The 27,205-nt window shown below is 44.5% G+C and overlaps 2 protein-coding genes across 10 annotated transcripts in view; both read left to right on the forward strand.

Moving 5' to 3' along the window:
- The window catches only part of LEMD3 (LEM domain containing 3), a 48,274-nt gene extending 40,879 nt beyond the window's left edge, over positions 1-7,395 (forward strand). The window contains exons 10-13 of one of the 2 annotated variants that reach the window (XM_038172948.2): positions 245-326; positions 4,621-4,726; positions 4,808-4,886; positions 5,183-7,395. In XM_038172948.2, the coding sequence (XP_038028876.2) occupies positions 245-326; positions 4,621-4,726; positions 4,808-4,886; positions 5,183-5,346 (431 nt within the window). In that variant the 3' untranslated portion in view covers positions 5,347-7,395. Of the gene's footprint in view, positions 1-244; positions 327-4,620; positions 4,727-4,807; positions 4,887-5,182 lie in introns of those variants that run through there. The other variant, XR_005262574.2, reaches the window with a different exon arrangement.
- A 288-nt stretch (positions 7,396-7,683) lies between these two features.
- MSRB3 (methionine sulfoxide reductase B3) overlaps positions 7,684-27,205 on the forward strand; it is an 83,109-nt gene continuing 63,587 nt past the window's right edge. For 2 of the 8 annotated variants that reach the window (XM_072034508.1, XM_072034514.1), the window contains exons 1-3: positions 7,749-7,888; positions 16,592-16,709; positions 26,448-26,574. In XM_072034508.1, coding sequence (XP_071890609.1) covers positions 26,499-26,574 — 76 coding nt within the window. In that variant the 5' untranslated portion in view covers positions 7,749-7,888; positions 16,592-16,709; positions 26,448-26,498. Of the gene's footprint in view, positions 7,889-16,591; positions 16,710-18,300; positions 18,800-26,447; positions 26,575-27,205 lie in introns of those variants that run through there. The other 6 variants (XM_038172950.2, XM_038172951.2, XM_027456286.3 and 3 more) reach the window with 5 other exon arrangements.

Genomic DNA, 27,205 nt, shown 5'->3' on the forward strand with positions numbered 1-27,205 from the left:
AGTGAATGCATTATATGTCTTTAAATCTAGAAGTTATAAATATTAAAAATAAAACAAAATACTGGGTGTGATCCACTTTTGTCAGTGTGGTAGAATGCTAGGGAGACTTACTTGCTTGAAGGTTTTTCATGTGTGAATGAAAGTATTATTTAGAGTAATACCTTTCTATTTTTAATGTATCAAATGGTTAGCTAGATGTATTTATTGACTTCCATAATACCTGTTAAATTTGTTTATCTTATAGCATTTCATCTAGATAGAAGAAATTCGCCGCCAAACAGCTTGACACCATGCCTAAAGATTCGCAATATGTTCGACCCAATTGTGTAAGTTTAAAAAAAACTCTATTTTTGTATTCAATTGCAAGTGTCTACTTTTGTTCTCTGAGAGGGGTTTGGAAGAAGAGTAAACATGCATACCTTGAAAGAAGTGTAAGTATGTAGTGTATTTGAATGAGTAACAAACTGCTTCAGGTGCCAAGAGTTAAGGTAGAATAAATAATTGTAGCCTTTTAAAGCTTCACCTTCTGTCATGTTATATCCTCATGGGCTGTGGACTAGATCATGTTGGGAGTTGAGGTCTGACATTTAGGGCACTGACACATTGGTTATGCCAGCTACACCTCTGTGGTCTTTGAAATCTGGTTTGTCCAGGGCAGGGACTCCAGAAACCTCTGAAGTAATTTATTCCCTGATATGATTACATAATGGAGAAAAGAGGATGCTATGCTGCCTTACAGAGTAAAAATAACATGCTAATTGAGACTGAGGAATATGAGAAGCTGAATGCAAAGCAAAAGCTATTGATAAGAATAGGGAATAATAGGAAGCAGGGGAAAAAAAACAGCAGAGACACAAGCAATTGCTAACTTCAGATATATATCTTCTGGTCTGTTTCTTTTCTGTTTCTAGATACGCTTAATTATTTTAGCTTCTTGCCATATTAATTGAAAAGCTGCTAGTTAATTTAGTTGAGGACTTGTTATCCCTACTCTAAAATCTGTTTTCAGTGGCTTTAAGACCTTATGACTATTATGGGCAGAAACCCCAACTGTTGCTTCTTTCATAGCTTCCAGCTTGCAGTAGGGTGAATAAGACTGAACTTTTACGTGTTTTGAGGCAAATTGATAGCTCCTTCACTAGAAAAATGGTAGGAAAAAAAAAAGATTTAATGAGAGTTTTGGGTGACATCAATTGTCCTTGCTACAAAGGAGACTGTGAGCTATATTGATTGGTCTGAGTAGTGCTGAAATCCAGTCCTGAAGCTTCCCTGTAATATTTATGGGAATACTGCATTGGTTTTATTGTTTCCAAATGTTAGCTGTTCAAAATGTATCCCATTAATGGAACTGGTAACTAGGATGTTTCTTTCTTCAAAATAGCACCTCCTTATAGGCTATGCCTTTGCTGTAGACTTCAGTGTTGCTTGACATAGATTGGGTCAGTATTAGAAAGTACATCTAAGCTAAATTTTATAAACTAGTTGTTCTAGTTTTATAAACTAGGTGTGGCCCTCAGGCTGCAGCATCTGACTTAAAATGTTGAGTAGTTTTGGTATATGTTCTAGGCATTTACTATGCCAGGCACAAACCCGTATTCTAAAACAGTCTAGGCATCGTTTGGATAAACCATTTTTGTTTTTCTGCGTCTGTCCACCAAATCGATGACAAGAGTTGGTCACAAAACGTGGTTAGTGTTCCTGTGAGAACCATATTGCCAGCTGATGGGACATACGTGTGCAGGATCAAGGAAGGGCAAGTCCTGCCTTTTGGGGGGCCTGTTGCATTACGGGAAATTCCAAGTTGGTTTCAACTGTTAATGTTTTGTGTGCAAGTTCTGTAAAACACAAAAAAGCAGACTAGACTAGGAGTACACTTCTGTTTAATTTCCAAACAGGAAATGAGCACTTGGGAGTAATTCAGTGACTTGCAGTATTTGGGGGAAAAAAATGTCTGGTTTATACCAAACCAGCAGAAAAACTGATTTGCTACCCTACTCTTCTTGTGTTAGCTGGCTTTCTGCTGATAACAGCATGCTTCTCAAGAAAATCTGACCCCTTGGACACGAGTCCTGAGCTGGGAGGGAGGGAATGCACCCAAGGCAAAATTTCCAGGCTTTTTCAACTTTGACTTTAGTTCCCTAACATCCTGAGCACAGCATGAAAATTTGGAAAATACCGCTGTTCAAACTGTTACGGAACTGGAAGGAATTGGTATATTCCCTTCACAGAATCAATTCAGAATACAGAATCACAGAATATCCCAAGTTGGAAGGGACCCACGAGGATCATCAAGTCCACAAGTTCCCATTTTAGGATGGAAAAGGCCTCTAAGATGATCAAGTCCAACTGTTAACCTAGCACTTCCAAATCTACAGCTGTACCATGTCCTTAAGCACCGCATCTACGTGTTTTTTTAAATACCTCTAGGGATAGTGAGTCAACCACTTCCCTGGACAGCCTGCTTGAATACATCACAACCCTAATGAAGAAATCTTCCTTAATATCCAACTGAAACGTCCCCTGGCACAACTTGAGGCCATATCTTCTTGTCCTGTTGCTTGTTGTTTGGGAGAAGAGACCGATCCCCATCTCACTACCCCCTCCTGTGGGGTAATTGTAGAGAGCAATAAGGTCTCCCCTGAGCCTTCTTTTCTCTAGGCTGAATAAACCCAGTTCCCTCAACTGCTTTTCATAGTATTTATTCTCTAGACCCTTCGCCAGCTCTGTGGTCCTTCTTTGGACACACTCCAGTGTTTTGTTTCAGGTGAGGGGCCCAAACCTGAACACAGCATTTGAGGTGCAGCCTCACCAGAACTGAGTACGGGGGACAATCGCTTACCTAGTCCTGCTGGCCACACAATTCCTGACATGAGCCATTCATTTTGAGCTGTCTAGTACAAAGAAAATATCCTACTTAGACTGACAGACCAAATATATCTTCTAATTTTTGCAGGGTTTTAAGCTGTAGGTGTTTTCCACTGGTAAGTCTCCTTGCCACTGGAACCTTCATTTGCATCTTTTACACACTTGTGTCTATGTCCCACTTTGTTTATATACAATCTTCCTGATTAAGTGGCATTGATTCTCTAACCAGTCAACATCAAATACCAGAAGCAAATCTGGCATTCGATGTTACCAAAGTCCATCAAGTGTTCTTAGACTGTCTTGACACAAGTAGATGCAGATAAATAAGTTTATGGCTGCTTGCAGTTTCAGACAAGAAGGTAATGGCAGGCAGGTAGAAGGGGAGGACAAACCCCTAAAATATGGATTGCTTGTTTGATTCTTAGGACTGAATTTTTTAAAGCAAACTATGAGACCCAATTTACCAAATATTCAATAGCTGAAGTACTAAGTAGGCCCCAAAGGCAAGAAGCTGATGTCAAGTTTTAAAGAAACCACTCAGCTGGCAAGGATGAGATTGTTGGGAATGTGGGGAAGGAGGATGTTTACTCTCTGTGGACTAAACACGAGTAGACTTTACGTTGGTCTTCAGCTAAACAATTTGGTCCGCGGGGAAAAAAAAAATCATTGAAAGTGACAGAAGTTACCTTTCAAGAAAAAAACTTTGATTTTGTAGCAAGCTGCAGTGGAATGAAGCCTGAAAAAATCCAAGCATACTTACTGGCTGTGTGTAGCTTTAAGTAGTTTCTTTAATCAAGAGCAGTATAAAATGTTTTCTTTTAGAGGAGAAAAATGAAAACAAGTCACGTAACTAAAATTTGTGTGGCTGTTGACAGAGTATATGCTCTGTAGCTGCCCATAAATTTGATATTCGTATGTAAGGAGTTGTACTTGCATGCAAGTACTTGTATGCACAATTTTATCCTTAAGGGCTTTGAACTTTAGTATCATGTGCTTCACACCCGAAGGAAACTTTCTGTATTTTTCTCACAGGTTTTTCCAATGTCAGACTGAATTCCTATGTCATGTGATTGAGTAATTTTAGGTACTGAATGGAGAATGCTCAAAACATCAGTTTTTGTTTTAAATTTGTTGGAAGGAGGTACCTCTTAAAATGTAGCTTTGCACTTTATCCAAGTTCTTGATCTCAGCTCTATGTTATAGATCAAAAAAGTACAGAGTAGCCTAGTGTTAGAGGAAAAGATCTGTAGAGCACAATAATGGATGCTAAGGACCTGGCATGATGCTGTATGCACTTTGAAGAGTTAGACTTTGGACCACTCTACTCTAGTCCTACTCTAGACTGAATGCCTGTTAGCAGCTGTGGTACATTAAATGCCCTCTTGATGACATCACTGAGTTAAAACCAAAAATGATTTTAGTTGGCCTACTCTGAGCTGATTCAGTAATGCAAACCAAAGCATGGGGCATGGGGATGAGGGAGAGATTTGCTTCAGGAGCTCACCTGGTCAGGCTTGGAATTCTAACATAAACTCACCCAAATTTGGCACTTCTTTTTTGAACCATTTTAATACTACAATATTGATCAGAATATTGATAAAATATTTTTTATGAAAACTATTGGATCATAATCTGTATACTTCAGACTAGCGTTCTTTCATGTTGCTAGAGTTACTAGCACATCTATTTCTATGTCATGTTTTGCAAGTTTTTAATAGATGATGTGCTTGATTAAACCTTTCATTGTTTGCTTAGGGAAATAGGTGATCACTGGCATCTAGCAATTCAAGAAGCAATCTTGGAGAAATGCAGTGATAACGATGGAATTGTTCATATTGCCGTGGACAAAAATTCACGTGAGGTGAGTGCCTTTCCAGAGACACCTTAATACTGTTTCTCCTTGTCAGCTGGACTTTAACAAAAACTCTCTTTCTTAATGCAGGGTTGTGTATATGTCAAGTGTCTATCTCCAGAGTATGCTGGAAAGGCTTTTAAGGCATTACATGGCTCTTGGTTTGATGGTAAGAAATCGGGGTTTATGACAAAACTTGTAGAAATGGCAGAGGATGGGTGTGGTTTTAAATATCCTTTTAAATGTGCTTTATATCTGAAGTATTTTTAAAGTGTAAAAACACACTTAAAACACTTACGTGTTTTATATCTGCAGTATTGAGCTGTAACAAAAAGTCTTTTTAGTAGTCATTATCACCTGGTAAGCTAATTTCCATGTAATGAAAATGTTTGGGTTTATTTGCTGTATCCTGAAGCAAAATTAATAATCCTAAACTAGAAGATGTTTTTTCTATTTGCCTTATAGGAAAGCTGGTAACAGTAAAATACCTGCGGCTAGATCGATATCATCATCGTTTTCCCCAGGCACTTACCTGCAACACTCCACTAAAGCCATCAAACAAACATATGAACTCTATGTCACATCTCCGTCTTCGGACAGGCACAACTAATTCTCAGGGAAGCTCCTGAGAAGACTTTCTACAACTGCTAGGACTGTTACTTGCAACAGGAATTTTCCTGTTTGGCTGCCGTCTTCCTTTTTTAGTGCTTTTTGTATGTAATACTTTAATGAATTAAATAAAAGTTTGAACGTTCCAGAAATCTTGTTTCCAAAGGGACTTAGCAATGAGGCAGTAATACTGAGCTGACAGGAAAAAAAAAAATTGCTTCAGGAAGTTTTCTGGGGCTATAGTAAACCAGTGCATTTAAGTTTTGCATGAGGAATACCGAATTCATTAAACATTTTCAGATGTGGTGACTGTATTTTTGCACCAAGACGTGTTTTTGATAATACAAAAGCATGGAGAAAAGACTTCCTGTATTTCCATAGTTTCCTGTGAAATAATCTTGTGGGTATTTTGTAACAAACAACCTACAGTTCCTGATGGTGAATAAGTTCAAATATTTTTTTTTTCTCAGTCAATATTAGTTTTTTTTTTCTTGCCGTAAAATAATAATTATCTGCAGCTAGGGTATGGGAAAAGTTAATTTGGCATTAGTGGTTGCATTGTAAGTGTGAGGGAAAACATACTGAATGAGGATGTACTAGGTTTTGTATATAAATGTAAATGCTGGTGGTGGCAAAACTGGTTGTGTTCTGTGAGGATGTCTGCATTGAAGCAGTGAATAAGCTTCCTATTTTATTCAAAACCTAATGTTTTATATGGTTTTGGCTATACCATGACAAGAGGCCAAATACCTTAAAGTGTTAGATACAAGTTAAATATCTTTTATAGGTTTTATATTAAAATATCTTATGATTTTGTGTGAGAGGTCTGATACCAATTGTATTGAATTCAAATTTGTGAGCAATAAAGAAGCAATTGGCAGATACTGGAAAAATATTTTGTGAAAAGCTGTATTTATTATGACAATTGCCAGGGCTGTGACAAAATACCATTTGGGATTAAGTGACTTTCCCAATATGCTGTAACTTGTTGTACTGAACCAGTTACCTGACAAACTGTTAAAAGGTACATACTTCCTTGCAACAATTTTGGTTGATACAAACTAGAAGTACAGCTGACAGTAAATTTTGTGATACCAAACTCTAAATTTACTAATGTTTACCCCGAACTCCAAAATTGTTGCTGAGAAGTTTAGTTGCAAATCTAAGATTATTGGCTTTGCTGATCCCAACTTCCACAGTGATTTTTATCGAAGTATCCAGCTGAATATCCCATAGGGGTTGAGACTGGAAGCACACCAGTCCAGAAAATGTTATCGTTAACTCACTTTACTTTGTAGATATGATGGATTTGCAGCATGGACTTGCACAAATAATGCACGTTTTTCTTATGGTTAAGTAAACATGATGCACACTATTCTGCAACAGAAAATCCTATTGTGCCTTACCTTTGTGCTTTTGTGGGCACCATGTTTATTATTGGAGTTTGTTAACCGAAAAATTTTAAATCCTCAGTTTTATGTCTCAGATGCTAATGAATGAGTATATATAATATATAATCAGCCATGCAGAATTCTACTTACCGAGGACAAGTACATATTTTTGATGGGTAAGTGGATTGTGCCAGGTCTGGTAGATTTTGATGAGTTTTACTATATACATATATGTATATGTATAATATACATGTATATGTATTATATATATGTATATAAACTAATTTTGTTGTATTTGATGTGCATCATAGTGATTTGTTAACCTGACCTTAGTGACCCCATCTTGTGACCTGTTGCAAGAGTGAATGTAAAAATAGTTGTGGCATTTTAAAAGGTCGCATCTTGATACAAATGCATCCATCTTGCTTCTAAAATATATTTCTTGTAAACACTGTACATTATTATTGTAATATGTACTATTATGCAGCTTATTTTACCGTAAACTGTTAAGTTGACCAATCTCCCTTCCTGCAAGACAGATGGGAATGTGTATAATACCCGAACATTTGAGAACAATCAGATGTTTGTTGTAACTTGTCACCCTGTCCTGTAAAGAAAGAAAAAAAAAAAAAAGAAAAGCAAAACAAACTCAAATTAAAGGTTTATTAGGGGTTTTTACACGTGTCTCACCTCCTAGCTCCTCGGATGCCTTTTCTCTGGGGATGTTTGTTTGCAGCCTGAAGGGAGTTGCCTCAGCTTCTGAGGGGGGTCAGGGCTGGGAGGTGGGGGTGGTGTTGGGGGGGGCGAGCTTTGCTGAGGGCTGAGGCTGAGGGAGTGTGGGGCTGGCGTAGAAATGGGAAAATGTCACAGAATCGGTAAAGCCCTTCGCTTTCTGCCGAGCCCGCTAGGGGTGGGGGCGCCGGGCGCTCTGCTCATATTTGGCGTTGGCCGCCGGTGCCCAGGAATTTCCCGTCAGGCCCGCCTGGGCGCCGGGCCCGTCCCCGCCATCCCGGGAAGGGGGGGGGACGACACCGGGGGGGAACCGGGGCCGTCGCTCCCTCGGGCCCGGCCTCTCCTCTCCTCCTCGCCTCGCCTCCCCTCATGCGCGCTGCGCCGCCGCCGCTGCTCCCCGCGCTCCTCCTGGCGCTGGCGGCCGCCGCAGGAGCCGCAGGTAGGAAGGAGCCGGCCCCTGCGGCGAGGGGAGGGCGGGCCGGGGGGGAGAGGAGAGGAAAAGGGGGAGCCGGGGCCGCACCTGCGGGGGGTGTGTGTGGGGGGGGACCTCGGCACGGCCCCGGCACCGCCTCGCGGGGCCTCCGAGGCCGCCCCGAGCAGGCCGGGTCCCCGCAGGGTCCCCCCCCCGGTGCCGGGGTGAGGGGGGGGGCGGGCGGCGGGTCCCTTCCCCGCCGTGCCCGGCTCGGGGAGTTGGGTTTCGGCGGCCTGAAAGGGAGTTGAGGCGTCGTGTGCGCCTCCAGAGCCCGGTCAGCGGTTTCTGGATTCATGATTCCCACCCCAAAGGGCTCGGTGCGCGCGTCCGAGCTGCGGCTGGGGTCCCGCCGCCCCCTTTCTTTCCCCGCCGTCCCCTTTTCGGGTTAACGCAGCGGGTTTTGGGGCCCCTTTCTGCCCCCAGGGCGGCAGCCAGGCTGAGTTGAGCTCCGTGTGGCTGTGACAGACCTGCGGCAAACGCCGGCTCCTCTGGGGTCCCTGTAAGGGCTGCCCCAAGGCACCCTGACCCCAAAGGACACAGCCTAACGAGGGGTGTGCATGGGCAGCGCCAGGTGCCTGCTGCTCCCCAGCGATAAATACCGGCTATTCATAGGAGATTTGAGCTTATATATATCTAGGGGAGCGCAGAGCTCTGTGTATGTGTCGGGCTTGGAGCTCTTTTCCCTCCCAAGCTTCCTGCTGTGGCCACCAGCTCGGTCCCAAAGCCGCGATGTGCCCGCCTGGCACGGCCTGCTTGGGGCGAGCAGACCCTACAAGGAAAACCCGGCTCTGCTCCCACGAGGGCACAGCGCCGGGTATTGCCAGCCCAGGGGCTGATGCTTCGCCTCTCGTCCTGCCCATTGCCCTCGCCGAGCTGCCACGAGCGCTTGCGGTTCTGCTTGCTGACGGTTCCCAACTGCATGCCTCCGCCGTTCGTCACGGCTCCTGGGCTGCCAAATTTGGTTGGTAACAGTGCCCTTTAAAGCCTGGGTCTGGAAGCAGTTTCCATGTGGCTCGTCATCCTCCTCAGACGTTTGCTCATAGTTGCGAAAAGAATCGCCCGCGTTGCTGTAGGCACGGCTTAATTCAGAGCAGCATCCCTTAGCCACCTTTTTAACGTAGGGAATTAAGTAAAGTGAATTGTTTAACCAGCGTTGCTAAATAATCCTATAATTCCTGTAAGGAGATTTTACTTTTTGGACGAAGTTCTGCAGTGATTTCTCAAAACCACCGGGGCTGGTGGAGCTCAGCCATCTATAGCTCAGTCCCAGACTGCGGTTGGTTGGTCATTTTCCTGTCTGACGTTTCTTGGATCTTTACAATACACATTAGAGAAGAACTATTAGGAGAAAAAAAGAATTCTATTTTTCCCCCCGAAAAAACACAATCTTTAAAAATAGTGCCGTTGTAATGTTTCTATATTTGGTACCAAAGCCATATAAAGCAGTTGATCCTTGACGAAAATAAAATCTTTTGACTCAATGACCTTGTTTATTTTTCCAAGGGGTGCTGTTTATACACTCCCTCAGGGATTTGGTTAATATGGATTTTGTTCTTGCAAGTACCATAAGATTTCCTCACAGCTGTGTGATAAGGGAAACTTGCACACGGGGAAGATACTTGGTACGTTGCCCTGATATTTAGGAAGGTATGAAGAGGATTTTGTTTGCCTGCTTGCGTTTAGTCAGCTTTAAAGATGATACTTTTTTCTGTATCATTTAAAGCCCAGCCTATTTATTTAAAGCCCAACCTGAGACATGCTAGAAAATTAAAATTCCCTTTAAATAAATGGTTAAAGGTTTCTTTGTTATGTTGTTGGGTGTATTTGAAAGGATGGGGGAATAGGAGGGAGAGAAGAGATCTTGCTGTTAAGGATTTAATCTTCTCAGCCAGAAGGTCAAGAAGTCTGCCTGTCTGCATCTGGCTGGCACCGCTACAAGGCAGCGATGCAGCAAAGCCATCCAATTTTCAGATAGCTCCGGTGAGTTGCATAATTCAAGTGCGTCCTCATTACAGATCAACACTCAGACAACGTGCAACATTTGTGTCAGCCCTACATAGGGAATATGACCTTTTTATTTTTTTTTCTTTTCCCCTTTGTATTCTTTTTCTAATTTCATTAACAGCTCTAGTTTTGGCAGCCCCCAAGGCACAAACTTCCTCGCACCGTGCAGGGTTTAGCTGATGGCAACTTGGGGTAAACTGTCCGCCTAATTGTAGCTCAGTCTAGCCCTGAATTGGTTGTGGGTTCCTTCAGCCAAAAGACGCCCAGGAAAATGGAACCTCACATTCCTGGTGCATTGAGAGCGGTGTGTATAGAATGAATGTAGGATAAAGCAGGGTAGGGATTTTAGCTGCCCCCGAGTCACTCTGGAGCTGGTATGCTTGTTTTGGAACAGACTCCAGGACTCCAGGGAAATCGGTGGTTTCTTGCTCTGGAGTACTTGTGTCCATACATGGACTTATTTAGAGGCAACTTTCCGCGTGTAAGCAGAGATCTTGAAAACCTAAGGGCAAAACCAGGAAAACTTACAGCCTTTGGGGCTTTCATTTTTGTCTCATAGAGCATGAAGCGGCTCCTGGTTAACCTCCCTCGCTCCTGTCACTTCTGTAAGGCTGTGTTGTTATCTTTCCAGATACTTCATTCACCTCGGGAGGATGTTGGGTTCTCTGTAAACTATTACAGCAGCACAAAACTAAGTATTTAAGCCCTCCTCTGTGGAAATGTGTGGGTATATAACTAGCTGGCAGTGTTTTAGAAGTAATTTCCAATTTGGCACTTAAGAAAGGGACGGGAGCGTGTGTTGTATCATCAGCTTCTACCAGAAGATGAAGAATGGCGTTTGGGCTTTAAAGGGGATTTTTGTGTCCTTTACCTGTGGAGATGGCGATCCTTCTGTTTTGTCTGAAAGCAGGCCACGGGAGCTCTTTGGGAGCTCCATTCATCAGGAGGCTATTGGAAATTATAATTTATCTCCTTAGCTCCAGCCTTCTGGTTCTCATTTAACAGCCTCGGTTCCAATAGCATTATCTGAAAGCCACACAATCCAGCAACTGTTCCGGGGAATAAAGAGGCTTTTCTCCGTAAGGACTTTAAGACCTGAGGAGTTGAAACAATACCAGCCCAAAACAGGCAAGAGCAGCGCTTAAACTTATAAGGTGCTAACACAGTTTTGCTGTCTTCACGCACTTAAATTTGAGCTCGGCATTGTTTTGTAACATGATTAATAGCACAAGTGCTTCTTTATTTACAGGGAGCGGTGGAAATGATCTTTCCAGTAAGTTTTGTTTTTAAACATCATTCAGCATTTGAGTGTTGCACGGACAAAACGTGAAGACAGGACTGCTGCCGAGCTCCCCCGCTCACGCTTTCTCTTCAGTAGCATCCAAATGCTGGGATTAAGGATTTCTTTGAAATGTAGGTAGCAATTTAGCAAAACATACATAGTGTGCATAGTTTGTTGGGAAAGAGCACTCCAAGCGTGGCGTTTGGGTGTATTTCCCCCAGGAGCTTTTTAACTCCCTGTTCTTCCAGAGAGGGACAACGCCTTTGCGTTGCACCTGATGGAAAACAACTCCCTGCTGCCAGGAAATAACAATAGTGCTGGTGGAAAGTTACTGCCAAATGCCATCGGTTTCACTCCCACTGCACAATGAGAGTGGAAAAAAGAAATCAACCCAAGGCATCTTAGCGGCTTCCTGAGGAAGTGATCTGTGCCAGTCCATGCCAAGAGAAAACAGTCCCGAAAATGTGCAGCCCGGCTAAGAGATTGCCCTGGTCTCGTTGAACTTTATTCCCCAGCACCTGGTTCTGGGGCTCAAGAAGCATGCAGGGAAGGTGCCAGAGCTTTTAGCCACTGGTATTTTCAAGGATCTGCGTGGCTGGTTGCCCAGGGTCAGGTTCACAAGGGCGTTGCTCTCAGTGGTCTGGCCTTTGGACCCCTGTGACAGGTCCGGGAGTGCTGGGCCAGCCTAAAGCACGTGCTGGTTTGGTGTGAGGTTGCTGTGCCTGCTCCGGTCTGGCCGTGCACTGACCCAGCTGTTGTGATCCTGATTTTCAGGATCAGTTTTTTACAGTATTAAAATCAGTTTCGTTAATTCCGTATCGACAGAGGGAAGTGCTGATAGCACACCTTGCTCTGTGTGCTCTTCCTCATTTCTGGTCTTCCACAGAGCTTGGCACCCTGCGCCCAAAAACGCACGGCAGCTCTGCTGCCTGCCTCTGAACTTCAGAGAGGTGCTGAGCTGTGCCGAGCTATTTTAGCAGGGGTCAAGCCACGCCAGGTCAGATGACAGCCAATGCTTTGCAAGACCCTCAGGCTCTGCCCTTGAGGTCCCTTAAAATATGAAATACAGTAGCTGCTAAAGGCTGGGGAGAGGTTTTATTGCTTTGCTACATATGAATTATAGAGTAATAGCTTTTTATTTAAAATATGCCAGGCAAGTAATAACGCTGGCAGGGATACACACACTGTAACAGCTTCTTGGTGCAACACTACTTAAGATAAGCTGCAGGTTTTCAGAGCGTTGTTGCATCTCCACAGTCACTCCTGCAGATAAACAAAGTTCTTCAAAAATTTTTGCAGATGTCAGACTTTCTGAAGTTTTTTGTTTTTTTTTTTTCCCCTCTTTTGGACTCTCCCATGTTACTTCTGTCTCATGCCCCAAACCAGCCCCATATTCCAGCTGGTACCTCGCTGCTGAGGAGAGCAGATTTCCCTCCAGCCCCTGCTATTATCTATGATGCTTCTCTTTGTAATAGGCTCCAGGCTGTCACTTGCCTTTTTTTGCAGTACTGTCACACTGTTAGCTCAGTCTGTAGGCACTGTAACCCTGTCATCCTTTTCTGCAGTACTGCTGCTGGTCTTGCACTCTTCATTTTGTTTTTGTTTTCCATTTTTTGGATTTTTTGAGCGTTTCTGTTTTTTTTGATAAAGTCCAAATATGGTTCTTTGTACATGGCTGCATGGAATTCCATCCTACTATTTTTGACCATTTCTCTAATTTATTGGGATCCTCTTGAGTTCTGCCCAGCTCTTCGGAGCGCTTCCTGCTGCTGTCAGTTGATGTCTCTGCAGACCCACTTCTCAGCAGAGAAGTGCTGGGCCCTTGTCGACTCCCTGGGGTGTTCTTCCAGCCCGGCAGTCAGCTGTGCTCCTGACTGGCAGGACCTTGATCCAGAGGGGAGATGCTTTTCTAGCTTGCTTCTGAAAATACCACTGGGGGCTCTGTCAAAAAGTCTGTCATGCTTGAGCTCTGGTGCATTTGCTGCGTTCCTCCTGCCTGTAGAACAGAAGGAAATGTTATTGGTTTCAGAGGGTTAGCTTTTGCAAGTCTGTCTTGGCTGCTTTATTACCTTTCAGTTGCCCATTATGGATTTTTTTTTTGTAATTTGTTTTAAAAGCTTTCTGGGTGTTGAAGGTATGCCTATAGACATGAAACTCACTGATCCCTCTTTCTCCCTTTTTAAAATTTGACATTGTCAGCTTACCTGTGAGCTTTGGAAAGGCAAAAGCCTTTCAGACATCCTCAGAGATGCTTTACCTTTCATGAAGGATTGCCTCAGGTTGTTTCCCAAACACTTTAGGGTAAGTTTTGTAACCCTAAAAGGAAGTGCAACCTCAGACAAAGGTTGCAGACACAGAATAGCCTCATAATCCAGGAGTACAGTGATTCGACATTAGTGTGCCTAATTTCAGATACACAGTCTCGTATTTATCTTGCTAAAGCACCTGAAATGGATTTCTGAGTGAGAATGAAAGTTGGATAAGTTTCAATAAAGGTCTCCAAAGCTGTGACAAAGTAGAAGAAACGCAAGCCCAGGGGTATAATGGACAGTCATCAACACTCCTTATGTTGACAGGAAATACTGATGGGAGAAAAATGTTCACATCAAGTTTTACATGGGATTGGTGTAATGGGCCCTTCCTGAGCAGGAGATCAGGAATGGGAGTTCTGCAGAGTGTTTCAGGTGGTCTTTGAGGAGAAATGGGATGTTACGCCTCGGCTTTTGGTGAAGGGTTGCTTCCAGCATTGTTAATGTCCTCTGAAATTTTGACTGTAGGGAAAGCAAGATTTAATCAGGCTGAGTCTTTACGCTTTGGTCAGGACACGAAATCAGTACGAGTTCAATCCGGAGCTGAGCGAGTTTTCTAATCTGTTGCATTGCAATGGCAGAGTTACTTGGGGTTTGGAGTAATGACTACTACCCTCGATTTTTGTGATCCAAACTTCTGCCCACCCCGTCTGGCTCAGCCCAAATAAGGGCTTGTTTGTGCCGTGGGCTGAGATGTCCTGAGGCTGCCTCAGCAGAAGTCAGCCTTGGACCAGGGAACATGGGTGCAGTATTGGAAACTTTTACAGGGGTCGTAGGAGAAACATCCCCAAAACAAGTACTACAAAGCCCTAAGCACTGAGTCCTTCGGTTTTCAGGAGTCTGTGGGATGGGAATTACCCTCTCGATCTGTTCATCTTTCATCTTCTCTGCTCATATGATTTATTGGCTGGGGCTGGGACTTGCTCCTGCTGTGTTTACTTCCTAAGTGAACAAGTGATGCAGGGTGTTTGCAGGGAGCTCGGGGGCTCTGGATCAGGATCAGGCCATGCAGACTCTAGCAGAAGACCAGTACTGGCTGTGCCTAATTTGGTAGCAATAGGTACCGCGCAGTATCCAGTTGTGATTCTGGTATATCCCCTGTTTCATCAAATATTTGGGTTTGTGGGCCAGAAACAGAAGGTCGGTGTTTGTGTGCTGGTGTCCACCAGCTGACAAACCTTTCTGAAGGTGGATGGTGTCCATCAGTGACGTAGGGGACAGCCGTGCTCCACAGGCAGCCGTGCACAGAGAGGGATCAGTGCAACAGAGCCAGGGCAGTCCCTAATCAGTCATAGCAGCTGCTTTACCTGATTGCCTCTGTTCCTTAAAAAAGTCCCTCAAATACAGTGACATGGAAGGCCATCTAGATATTTCAGACCTATTTCCAACCTGATCATGTGTTGTGCCTGTTGCTTTCTTTGTGTTTTGTTACAAATACTGCAGATTTGCAGGCAGACCTACCCAATCACAGACTCACAGAATGGTTTGGGTTGGAAGGGACCTTAAAGCCCACCCAGCTCCAACCCCCTGCCATGGGCAGGGACACCTCCCACCAGCCCAGGTTGCCCAAAGCCCCATCCAGCCTGGCCTTGAGCACCTCCAGGGATGGGGCACCCACAGCTTCTGGGCATGGCATAGCTTATGGTTTATTTTCTTATCATCTGCCTATGAAACTCCATAATAAATCCAAGCATCTAGAGAAGTTATACCCGTGAGCACCTAATTAAACACACATAAATACAAGAGGATGAGAAACTTTCTGCATATTTATCCAAGTGCTATGTAAATAGCATACCTAACGAGCACATCAGGCTGGTAACCAAGAATTGTTGTGTTGTGTTTTTTAAAGCCTTGAAGCAAACACCCAGCTGGTAAGGGCTTCCTAACATGTCTGTGGGAGTGGTGTGAGACATCAGGACTGAGAGGAGAAATGAGGACTCGTGGGGCATTAATTGTGGTGTTTCCTCCTCTGGAGCGGGACCCCAAGCAGGGTGGCAGCACGCTGCATTTTGGAGCAAGGCTTTATGAAGCTCCCAGCTTCTGCAGGAGGGCGCGTGCATACAGGGAGCCAGATAGGTGGTGCTTGTAAGAACAGCTCAGGCAAAGAAACCTCCTGCGTTTAACTTGGGGTGCTGAGCCATGTGGGAGCTCCAGAGCCGTGAAACTATGGCTGAGAGGAGCAGGGAGCGAGCCTGGCAGCTGCAGCTGAAATCATGGCTTTACAGCTTGTCTCGATACGTTCAGCTAGAATTAACATTTCTTTTGCTCATGAATTGAAAACCAGCGTCAGGATGCCCAGTGGTGCAGAATTTTGTGCAGCACATCCAGGGTAAATATATTTAGCTAATTAAAAAAAAAATAAAATGTTACGCTTGTGCCTTTTTTTAAACTGCACTGGAATGAGAACTGGAATTCAGCTCACAGTTTCCAAGAAAAATTTTGCATTAAAGGAAGTTTGTCCTTGGACATTTTTTCTTGTATGAAGAAAAGGAAGCCCTGAATAAATGCATTTATCCCTGTAATTCCCTAAATACATGTAGATATACATAGAATCCTGCTTATTAAATAGTAGCAGAAAATTTAGTGTAATTTTTTTGTTGATCAACATGCTTAAAGACAGCCTAAGGAAGTGAAGATTTGTTTTAAGAAAATGGTGTTACAGAGATTTAAATAAAGTATTTGTTGAGTTCAGCTTGAGCAGATATTTAAAAGCAAGCAGGCTTCATACCTGGATCAAGTTCATTGCTGTTAGGGCAGAAATAGTCTTTGCTCTCTCCCTTTTCAGTCACTGGCATTCAGTATTAACTCAGTTGGACTGTAGTACTGTGTATTCAAGGAACATTTAGAATATAAAATAAATTCTCCTCTTTCCTTATTTGTTGTAGGGTCTTCTTGGTGCATTAGCAATCTTTAAAAACATCAGTACATCTCTGGCAAGGGGAGACTTTTTGGGGTATGGATTAGATGTGGTTTTAATTTTATTTTTCTTTTTAACTGCATAAAGGTTCTTTGTTTTGGGGATGGTTAATGTAACTATTACCGTTTGTGTGCAATTCTTCTCTATTCTTTGTGCAGGATTAGAATTTCTTCATGCCATGTTTTTAAAACTATTTTTGGATAAAAGGCTGAGGTTTTCTCGTATATTCCGAAGGATGTTCTAAATACGAGCGTGACACAATTTCTGTGATCAAAGGTACGTTTTTGCAGAGTGCTTTTATTCCTCTGACGTGTGTGTTCCGGGGCTATAATTTGCGGGACAGCTCATGGTGCTGTGCGGTTTTATGGCAGGGAGATGGCTCCTCTCTGTGGGGAGGAGTGGTACTGGGTCTAGGCACGGCCATGGAGAAAATGTCCATGTAAGGGAGGCTGCTGGGAGAGGCAGCTCGCATGGCCTTAGCTCGAAATGCTCTGCTGCTGCCTGCAAGGCTAAAAACCAAACAACCAGCCTCAGCTGGCCTGGAGTGCCCTTATGCCAGCTAGGCGTGGGATCAGGAGGAAATTTTACAAAGCTCTGCTTCTAAGCATTTTTTTTCCCAATTTTTCAAATTTAATTTTATTTATTTTTACAAAATATGAGATGATACTCGGGTCTGCTTCACGTTTGGTTTTAAAAACCATATTTTCTAATGTGGTAAATCATAAAAATATGGAGAGATAACATCTTTCAGCTGACCTGTGCTGAGGAACTGAATGCTGAGTGCAATGGCACAGGCTGATGTGTGTAGGTAGGACGTGGCTCCATGTGTCTGTTACACCAGGAAAGTTTATTTTTGTAGCAGGGTTCCTGGTGCTTATGGGCATATTACATGCATATCCGTGTAGATAGATATTAGCACCATCCACTTTTTTGCCTGAAAGCATTTCAAATACCTAAAAATTCCTCTGGCCATATACTTAGTGAGTGTTTGTTGGTAATTTCCTGTACATGTTGTAACCCCATGGCATTTGATCCTGCACCAAGTGGCAGGGAGCAGTGGTTCTGTGGGGTCTCTTACCCCGGATATAGTTTTTTTTTCACTGAGAGCTCTTTAAAGCAGAAGCCAAAACGGCTGAAATGCTAACTCCTTGTAGCTCTGATGTGCCTAGGGGCCTTGTTTCCTTCCGAAGATGAGTGCTATTTCTCAATTTAAGCTCACCTGTGATGCTGGCAGGGACAGAAGCGTGTTTGATGAGGTGTCACGGGGCTTTTTCACTTGTCTCAGCTGAGGAACAAGTAAGATGATGTTCCAGACTGCCTTTTGGAAAGAGCGCTCTCTGCTGATGTCAGGTAGGAGGTCCTGTTGGAGTCGTATCAGTTCTCACTGGAGCTTTCTCTTTGCCTCATTTCATGAGCCGTTATTCCCCAGCGGCGTGGCTCCTATCACATATCCATTGTGCGCCCTTACCTGGGCAGGCCAGCGCTGTAAGCTGAGGAGGGAGCCCTAAGCTCAGGTGCACTGCATAACACAGCTTAAAAGGACTCAATTTCAAGTGATTTCTCACTTTAACCTTGAAAATTTATCTCTCTTTTTTTTCTTTTTGAAGTTGTTTCGGGAAAGCAGAACAGAAATTCCCTTTGAAGGGCTTCTGTTCACTGCAAAAAAAAAAGGAGAGTGGTAAATGATGCACGGGATTTTTCCTGAATTCAAAATAGAAGAGAAAGCTTACGAGTTCTGCTGTGCTGGCAAGCTTGACAAAGCAAATATTGGTGGAGAGGGAGAGCATGCCTCCCCAAATCTAGCTGCGAGTATAAATAGCTTCCATGTCTTCAGTGCTGGCCTACCTTTGGGTTAAAGCTCCTGCACGGCAGTAACCCACAAGTCTAGGGGGTTTAAAACCGTTGTGTGTTTTTTTTTTTTCCTTCAGTACTGAAAACAAATTCTTCATTGGTGAGCAAAGCAAAAAGCTTTCAGGCTTGCCAGTAGGAATTGTTAAATTAAAAGGTTGTTTCCAGAACACTTGTATCTCATCACGCCAGCACCAGAAGCAATTAATCCTTTACCGCCGCACCGGAGAGGACTGATGGACTGGAAGAGATTAGATAATTTTCAAGATGTTGAAAGGATCCTGCGTCTCGGAGCAGACCCATTTACGAGAGGTTTATGAGTGCCGTGCTTATAAACTCGCTCCGTACAAGGAATGAGCTGCGTGCTGGCAGGCTCCCAGGGCAGGGGAAGCGACAGCGCAGCAGCCGCGCGCTATTTTGGTGCGTCGGATCTGGGAGGAGCAGGAAGAGATGGGGGAAAATCCCAGCTGACCTATATTTACGCTCCTGTGGGAAGTGTTGCCAGCCCTAACCGTTGGGTAAGAGTCTGGCAATGGGATGTGGGAGCGCTTGCGAGGCTCGGAGGCTCCCAGCTTAACAGAACAGCTCCTCGGTTGTCCCAGGCTCTGGGGCGCGTGGCTCAGCTGCTCCCTCTCTTCCTCTCCTTGGGGTGACACCGTTTGTTCCTGTCTCCTTGCAACCTCACTTTTCTCTTCCCATTTGTTCCATTTCCCACAAGGCTTGCAATGTCTTGTCTCCCTCCTTTCATTTCACACCCTTCCTTCAAGACCAAAACCAGCCCCTTGAGCAAGGACCCTCTTAGCTTTTGTGTTACTTACAGGAGAATTAATTAACCCTCCTGCCCCGTGCACTCCAAGTATTGAACTGCTGTGATTCATTATCACACTGGTCTTAATATCCTTATTAGAGTCCCATGCCTTACTTTTGGTAATCCTTTCTTTCTCTCCCGATGCTTTCTCGCTGTGATAAATTAGCTAATGGCCACTTAGTCCTCTTCCCCACATGGCTCCTGGCCCTGCCCCACGCTCTCAGTTCGGGGGGACCAGTACCACTGTAATGCTGTGTGCAAGTGGCACTTGCAAGGAGAATTCAGTGTCACAGCTCTTTTCTTCAGTGGGAGCAGTTATAGAGCAGGGAGATGTGCTTTTCCCCTCTCATTTTTTTCCCCATAAGGGTACAGATGTTGAAAAAAGCCTTTGCTTTGATTATTCTTTTTTGTCTCCTACCTTCTCGACTCGGTCCCTGGGCACACCTCCCAGGGCTTTTGTTTCACGAGCCTGTTTGCTGCCAGTCTGGTTTTCGTGAGCTGGAGATGGGAGCAGCGTGAGAGCCAGCTGAGCCAACAGCGAGGGATATTCCTGTAAGGGACTGCGAGCTTCCCGTCTTTGGCAGCCCGTACCAGGCAGAATGTTAGCTCAATCCAGGCATTAAATGAAAATTAAATATAGCTCTTTGTCCTCTGCCCAGAGGTAGCGTTTTTCTCTTACACATCACTTCTCTGTTCCCAGATACCCGTTCTAATATGAACGTAAACTCACAGGCACACGAAGTGCTGCCTCCTTACTTAGCACATTTTCTTCTCAGCTGGTGAAGTCGGTGAAATCATCCTGAGTTGTGAGCAGCAGTTTCAGAATCTGGCTCGTTTTCCAAGGTTTTAATGGATTGCTGGGTTGAAAAGATGACTGTAGCCTGCAGGAGGATCGAAAAGTGACTGCAGGAAATCTCATCTCTGTTAGGTGGCGCTGTTAAAATAATGAATATTGGCAATATTGCTGCTGAAACATCCCAGCTAGGATATAAAAATTACTAGATCAGGCCATTTTTCCCCATTTTAGGTCAGAAAGAGAGGGTGTTGGGAGCCCTGGGGCAGCAGGACCCCCTGCGCCCCATCCCGCCTGTCCCTCTGCTTGCTCTGCAGCACGGGGAGTAACGTCAAGTTTAAGGCTTGACATTTCCTGGTTTTCCACTCAGATATTATGGGATATGGCAGTAATGACCTCTTTTATCAGGGCACAACGTAAACTTCCTAAAAGTAGACTGGATTGACGTTCGGTTTGCACATTCCAGAGTGAACAGCTACGGAGAACGTGCTTTAATTGCGAGTGTTAAAAGTGATGTGGGAATTCAGGCTGAGCACTTCTGACTGCTGTGGCTTTAATTGAGGAGCTGGTATTTTATGAGGGGAGGTGGAAATAAAGCTATATACAGACAAGTGTGCAAGTTAAATGCCGCAGTTCCTTTGCATACTTGTAAGGCTAACACAATTAGTTTCTTCTAAAAATATTTTATGCCTCTTTAGTAAGCCTTTGAGAAGGTTATATTTATAATTCTCTTTATGATGTTTTGCTGCATGTTGTTAGCTGCTAATTATTAAAGTATGTTGCTCTAATCAGAGAGCTTTTGCAACATGTGTTAATGGCAAATCAGGAACTTATGGAGACGCCCTCAGTTTGCATTATCAGTTGATGTAAAAGCATGTGAAAATGCAGAGCCCAAGAACCCTCTTTAAAGATGAATTTCTTTTGTCAATTGACTTTACAATTTTGGACAGGACAAGAAAGGATCTTCGCCCAGGCAGGAAGGCATATGTATGTGGGGAAAGTACCTTTGGCATGGAGAAAGGCTAGCATAATCCCTCCACAGTTGAAGGATTTGGAACTGTATGGCTGGTGAAAGACCAGAGACCTTCTGGGATCAGCGAGGGGAATGGGAATGCTTCCCTTCTTCCTCCACTAAATGACTGTCTGTCCTCATTGCCCTCCTCAGGCGCTTTCCTGTGTACCATCCTCCTGCGTGGCTGGCAGTTCTGTATTGGACATTGGATCAGACCCCATTAAATATCTCTCTGTAAGCTGCTAAACATTGTTTTTGCCCTCACCCTTGGCACATACCGTGACAACCTGAGACATCTAGCCCAAATGGTAAAGACCCTAAAAACTCTCAAATGCAATCGAGGGAGCGGGAGAGACCACGGGCCTTTGGCATTTGCAGTGACTGTGTTAAGGGAAAGTAGCTAGGGACTAAACAGTTGTTTAGACTCAGAAGTCCATGAAACACCAAAAATTTTGCTCATATGGTGCTTTCTCAGCAGCATTTCTTGTTCCTGCAGTGCCCGGTGGTTGTGCTGTTCTGTCTGGCAGCAGATTTAAGCAAGCAAAAGCCGAATTGGAAAACAGAAAATAAATCCAAATGCTAAGACTGGAATAAACGCATATATTAAATATTTCACTAAGTTTTATCAGTGAAACATTTGGTTATAGTTTGTTTGGTTTTGACTTAAATCAACAACAAAACAAACCGAAACTTTTGCAAAGCAATTGTTTGAACTTTCTGCTCGACTGGAGAAACTTAACAAAACAAATACTAATTAAAATTAACTTGTTACTGTAACACTTGACCATAGAAACTTCCCAGGCCTTTACTGTCTTCTGACTTGTAGTTGTTAGGATTTCTCCAGGATGGCAGTATTTTTGCTCCTTTGCTTTGTCCAGTGACACTGAAATTCCTGACATAGGAGCCTGGCTCTCTGGCGAGCGTGTAGGGATCTGTAATTGTTTCCTGTCCTCAAAATGGGGCCAGAGACTGAGGGTTGGGGGGGAGGGAAATGGGGAAAAAAAAAAAAAGTAGAAGTCTCACACTATTGAGGTCTCATTATTGGTGCAAGAAAAAAAGATTGTTCCCTTAAGAATTGGTGTCCAGTTGCTTTACTGTTATTTTTTAATTTACTGCGAAAGGGCTGAAACTTCACGTTTTTCTTGTGGGAGCTGGGATTCTCTTGTAATTTTAGGAATCTGGACTGGGGTTTTCAGGAGAAACGCTAAACTAAACTAAATGCAGAAAACCTTAAAACAATAGTGTTATCAGCTCCTGAGAACCCTTGATGTTTCTCTTACAGCTCTTAAAAGCAACACGTGATAATATCAGAATTTTATCTCTCAAGTTGGCCTTCCCCCAGAGAAATTTCTCTAGCTGCAGACAGAGGTTGAGAAAACACAACCTGAGTACATACAAAATGTTTCATTTCCGAAGGACAAATTTGAAAGACCCCCCCCTACGTTATTTTTTAACAAATCTTGTTTATTTTGGGGCCTAACTTGTGATTTCCCAACATTTGCGATTGCCGATCTAGGTCTTGAAAGCGGGCAGCACTTCACCATCTGCCAACTGTGGGATGTCAGCATCCTACAAGGAAGGCTTTCCCGCAGTTATGATGTTTATAATTCTAGCAGAAGGCTTCCAAATCCCCCCTAATGATGTAGCGGGGACAGCGGTGGAAGAGCCAGTGGTGTCCTGGCCGCTCGGGGCTTGTGTTCAGGGCTGGGACAGACCTGGCAGGGATCTTAACACCCAGGCTTGTCAGTTTGGCACTGGGCTCTTCTTGGAGCATTTGTCGCACTGGGAAAGCCTCACGTTACGGTGCCATCATACAGGGCTGTGGCAAGTGCTTTGAGCTGTGGTGTGGGGCCTTTGCTTGGCCCCGCCAAGGTCCAGGTGGGCACAGGACAGAAGTTTAAGCCACCAGCACAGATACTTCCAGGATGGTGTTTCCTTCCTATGTTTGTCATGCTCTGGCTGTTCCTATTAAGAGATCTGTGGTGCAAACCCAGTTCCTAAAGCTGTTGAAGTACACAGCCAAGCTTGCGTTGACTGCAGGAAAACCAGGGCTTCCTCACCTAGCAGAGCTACGTCACTGTTGTTCCCCATCAAAGCCATCTAACCTTCAAACCAAATGCATCAATCGTAATGATTCTGACTTTGTTCTTCCCTTTGCTGATTCTTTACAAGCAGTTTTTAATCTTGGCCTGTAAGCACCCTGCAGCAGGGATTTTGTTTGTGTATACGCAGTACCTAACGCCGGGAGGTCCCAGTCCTACTTGAAACTACTGGGCACTGCTGTAATGTACAGAGTAAATAAAAATAGCGATCAAAACGTCAGCAATAAAAGAATAAAATATGTTAACTGCAATAAAATACTTTCATGAATGCTTAGTTATATTTTATTGGGCTTTCAGGACTTATATATCCTCCAAGACTTTACGAATACTTGAGACTAAATAACAACATTTTGGTGAACACTGAAATATTTGACATTTTCAAGAGGTCAAGATCTATTTTATAATCCTTGGCAAATTCAAATCATTTCCTTTAAACTGTTTACACTCGAGGGAGTTATGATCCTGTTTACTTCTCACAAATCAGGAGGGGTGGAGCGGGTTTGGTCTGGAGAGGTAGATCCAGCGAGGCGAAGCAGCAGGTTTGGCAGCCCCGATGGAGCACGCAGCGGGAGAGACAAAGCACAGAGCAGGGATGATGCCTTCGTGTCTGCCCTGTGCTTCATCAGACGCCTGTGCCCAGTGGCACGAGGAGATGTTTCATAGGCACGTGGGCTTCCTATAGGCAGCTCTGTGAGAGCCCAGCCATCCAGGGGAAGGTCTGGCTGCCCTCTGGTATCCTGGCCTCCAAAATAGCAGAGAATGCTCCTGACTGGAAACAACATCCACAAAAAAGTTTCTGCACTGCCAGCTGTGGCAAAGCCAAGCTGTCACAAAGCTGTTTGGTGAGCTCTGCAGGAAACAAAGCTCCTGTTGAAGCTGCTGGCAGCCTGCAAGCTGGGCACGAGCGCAGGGCCATGACATGAGGCAGACGTCAGCGTCGCGGACCAGACCATGACTCTTGTCGTGCCCGTGGTGTGCTGCCTGTCCCCACACAGAGGCAGAGCAGGGTTTGCTAAACCTTGGGGCCGTCCCCTGCCACCCAGCTTGGCTTCCAGAGCATGGGGGGTTTTGAGACAAGGCCAGGTGGCTGAAGTGCCACCAAGTCTGCAGGCCGGTGGCTTGGGCTTCGGTGTCGCCACATGGGGACAAGGAGCCCCACAAGGCTGTGTTAGCAGCCTGGGGATGGCTGGATGGTGGCAGCCCTCTGGGGATGACCTTGACCACCCCCCACCTCACTATACATTAAAGGAGGCTGTAGTGAGGTGGGGGTTGGCCTGTTCTCCCACGTGCCTGGTGACAGGACGAGGGGGAATGGGCTAAAGTTGAGCCAGGGGTGTTTTAGGTTGGATATTAGGAAGGACTTCTTTACTGAGAGGGTTGTGAGGCATTGGAATGGGCTGCCCAGGGAAGTGGTGGAGTCACCATCCTTGGAAGTCTTTAGAAGATGTTTGGATGTGGTGCTTGGTGATATGGTTTAATGGAGGTCTGGTTAGTGTTAGGTCAGAGGTTGGACTCAGTGATCTTGGAGGTCTCTTGCAACCTAGATAATTCTGTGATTCTGTGCTTCTGTGGCCGGCCTCATGGCCGCCATACCAGCCCTGTCCTTCACGAGGCCTTCTCGTGGCGCCGACCGCTAGATGGGGCCGGGCTATCTCAGTAGGAGCGGGAACGGCACGAGCCATAAATCACCCCCGCCGGCGGGCCGGAGGCCCCCGCTGCTGGGGCACCCCAGCTTTTTAAGGGCAAAAATACGCCTTTGTTCCCCGGCTGACCCGCGCGGTGACATCAGCGCCGCGCTTCCCCCGGCCTCGCCGGCGCTGACACAAGCCAGATGGCCGCGGCCGGCCGGCCCCGCGCTCGCTGGGGCAGGGTGGGAAGAAGGGGTTTTATGATCAGCTGCGGGAGCGCGGCGAGGCTGCAGCCTGGCCCGGTAATTACGCCTTCACTGCGCCCTTTATTCCTGGCGGTGAAGGTCGCTGGGAGGGAAAAAAAAATAATAATAAAAAAAAAAAATCAGGTTTTTATTTGTAGTGTTTGTTACGGACAGACCTTTGATCTTTTATTAGTCGGTAGTCTGCTCTGCTCTGGAGGAATTTCCCCCCCCCTCCTTTTTTTTTTTTTTTTTTTTTTTAAACCGGTCCTGCAGTCACTCGTGAAAATGACATGTTTATTTATGTTTAATGGCCCTCTCAGGCTGTTCATTGTGCAGTACTTACCTTCCCCCTCCTTTTTGTCTCCATTTAGTAACACAAAAATGTTTTGGTTTTGCAGCGAATTTAGTTTGGAGAAGTCAGAGTTCAGGCATGTTAATACAAGCAGTTTTCCATCAGATATACTCCAGAGTGATGTGGTAATACATAAGACCGTGTATTACGCGTTTGTTCGTTAGGGGGTCGGAAGAGGCCGCGATCGGCTTCTTAATCTTATCCAGGAAATGCCCAAGACAAAACCATTCCTCAGTTCATTTCTGGGCGCTCGTGTCCCACAGCTCCTTCGCTATGATATTCAGAAACAGAGGGAGGCAGCTCTGAGGAGGCCGGTGGATGTGCCACATTGCTCATTAGCCCCCTGGGGTTTAATCCTGCTTCCAGCCGTGTCACCGAAAGCCTCAGGATCACCTTTGGTGGGGGCTGGCTCGCGGCCCCGATGTCCCGTAACCCTCTGAAGCCAGCGCTGCGAGGCAGCTGCGTTTCCTCTTTCCCATCGTGGGGTAAATGGAACAATTAGTATTCGTGCATTAAATCCTTCTCAAATAAAATCTTGCGACTGCCATCTCTCCATTTTCTATATTTAAACTGCCCGGAAGGTTGTTTAAATATATCTCATGGACAGTTTACAATGCGAATTATTTCCTGCCTTTAAAACAAGAAGTCGGGGGTTTAAGATAACTGGGAAGTTTATTACAGTGCGATGTCACGTTCCTCAGACAAGTCATCAAAAGAACAATTTTTAGCAAGGACTGGTTCCTAGCACTCACCATTCACAAATGTGGAGCTTGATTGTATTTTCAAAAACAAATAGAAAAGCCTGCCCCTTCGCTCTGTCCCGCATTACTGGATGTTGAAGCAGGACTCCTGCCACCTCCCTCAGGCCCTGAGTGGCATCCCTCAGTGCCTCCTCACTTCTGACCGTACAGGTTGCTCTGTGGTAGGTATCTTAGGCATCTGTTGTGAATGCCCCCCACAAAAATGTCCCCTCCCTCACTTGGTGGCCCAGAAATCTGCTCCACAGAATACCATGTAATACACATCCAAACCTGAAAGGGGGGATCAGAGGAAACCAGCTAAGAAAGGTGCATCACTCCTAGGTGATGGTCTTGGATAAAACTGTAAGCATTGTTTGTTTTATTTTTTTTCTGTGTATGTATCTTAACATTTTTGATGTTTTAATTTGTTCTCATCTTTTTTTTTTCTTTTTTTTTTTTTTTCTTTTTTTTTTCTTCCCTACTCAGCTCTTGCCCCTGTTCTTTGCCTCTGGTTTTGTTGGTGAGGATATCACAGTGATGTCTGCATTCAACCTGCTGCATTTGGTGACAAAGAGCCAGCCAGTGGCCCTGCGAGCCTGTGGGCTTCCCTCAGGTTGAATGGGTGCTGCTTGTTGTGTCATGCGTAATGAAGGCCCTTTTAGGAACCGGTGTCTCTGCTGCAGGAAACAGTGTGCTATGGGTTGCTCTGCTGTCTTTAAATCTGCCTTGGAATCAGAAGTTTGTTTACTTGTTTGTTTGTTTTTGGTAAAAGTCATTGGCTTGGATGAGGGCTTCCATATCCTAAATATTAGAACGCTTGGCAATGCTGTCTGTCTTCCTTGTCCAATTAATTACCTCTTTTTTATTATTATTTATTTTTTTTATTATTTTCCTCATTCTTGGCAAAAGCAGTGGAATTAACTAAAGATCAATTCTGTTCAATGCCATTTTTATATATTTAAAAAAATACTTAACAGAATTTAGAATATGGATTACTGTTAAATCAGGTGACTTAAGAAGTTTTCCAAAATCTTTGAAAGTGTGCTATAGTTGCACTTGATGTGTCCCTTTTTAAATTATTAGTATGAATTAAATATGTATGCACTGAAAATTACGTACAAGTGAACAGAATTTAAAATGTAATTCTTTCTTTCCTCTGACAGCATATTCTTTAGTTACATGACACTTCTCCAAATAAATAAATAACTAAATGGTAACACGCAACCTAATGCCCAGATGCAGCT

The sequence above is a fragment of the Anas platyrhynchos genome, chromosome 1 (assembly GCF_047663525.1).
Source record: "Anas platyrhynchos isolate ZD024472 breed Pekin duck chromosome 1, IASCAAS_PekinDuck_T2T, whole genome shotgun sequence".
Taxonomy (NCBI): domain Eukaryota; kingdom Metazoa; phylum Chordata; class Aves; order Anseriformes; family Anatidae; genus Anas; species Anas platyrhynchos.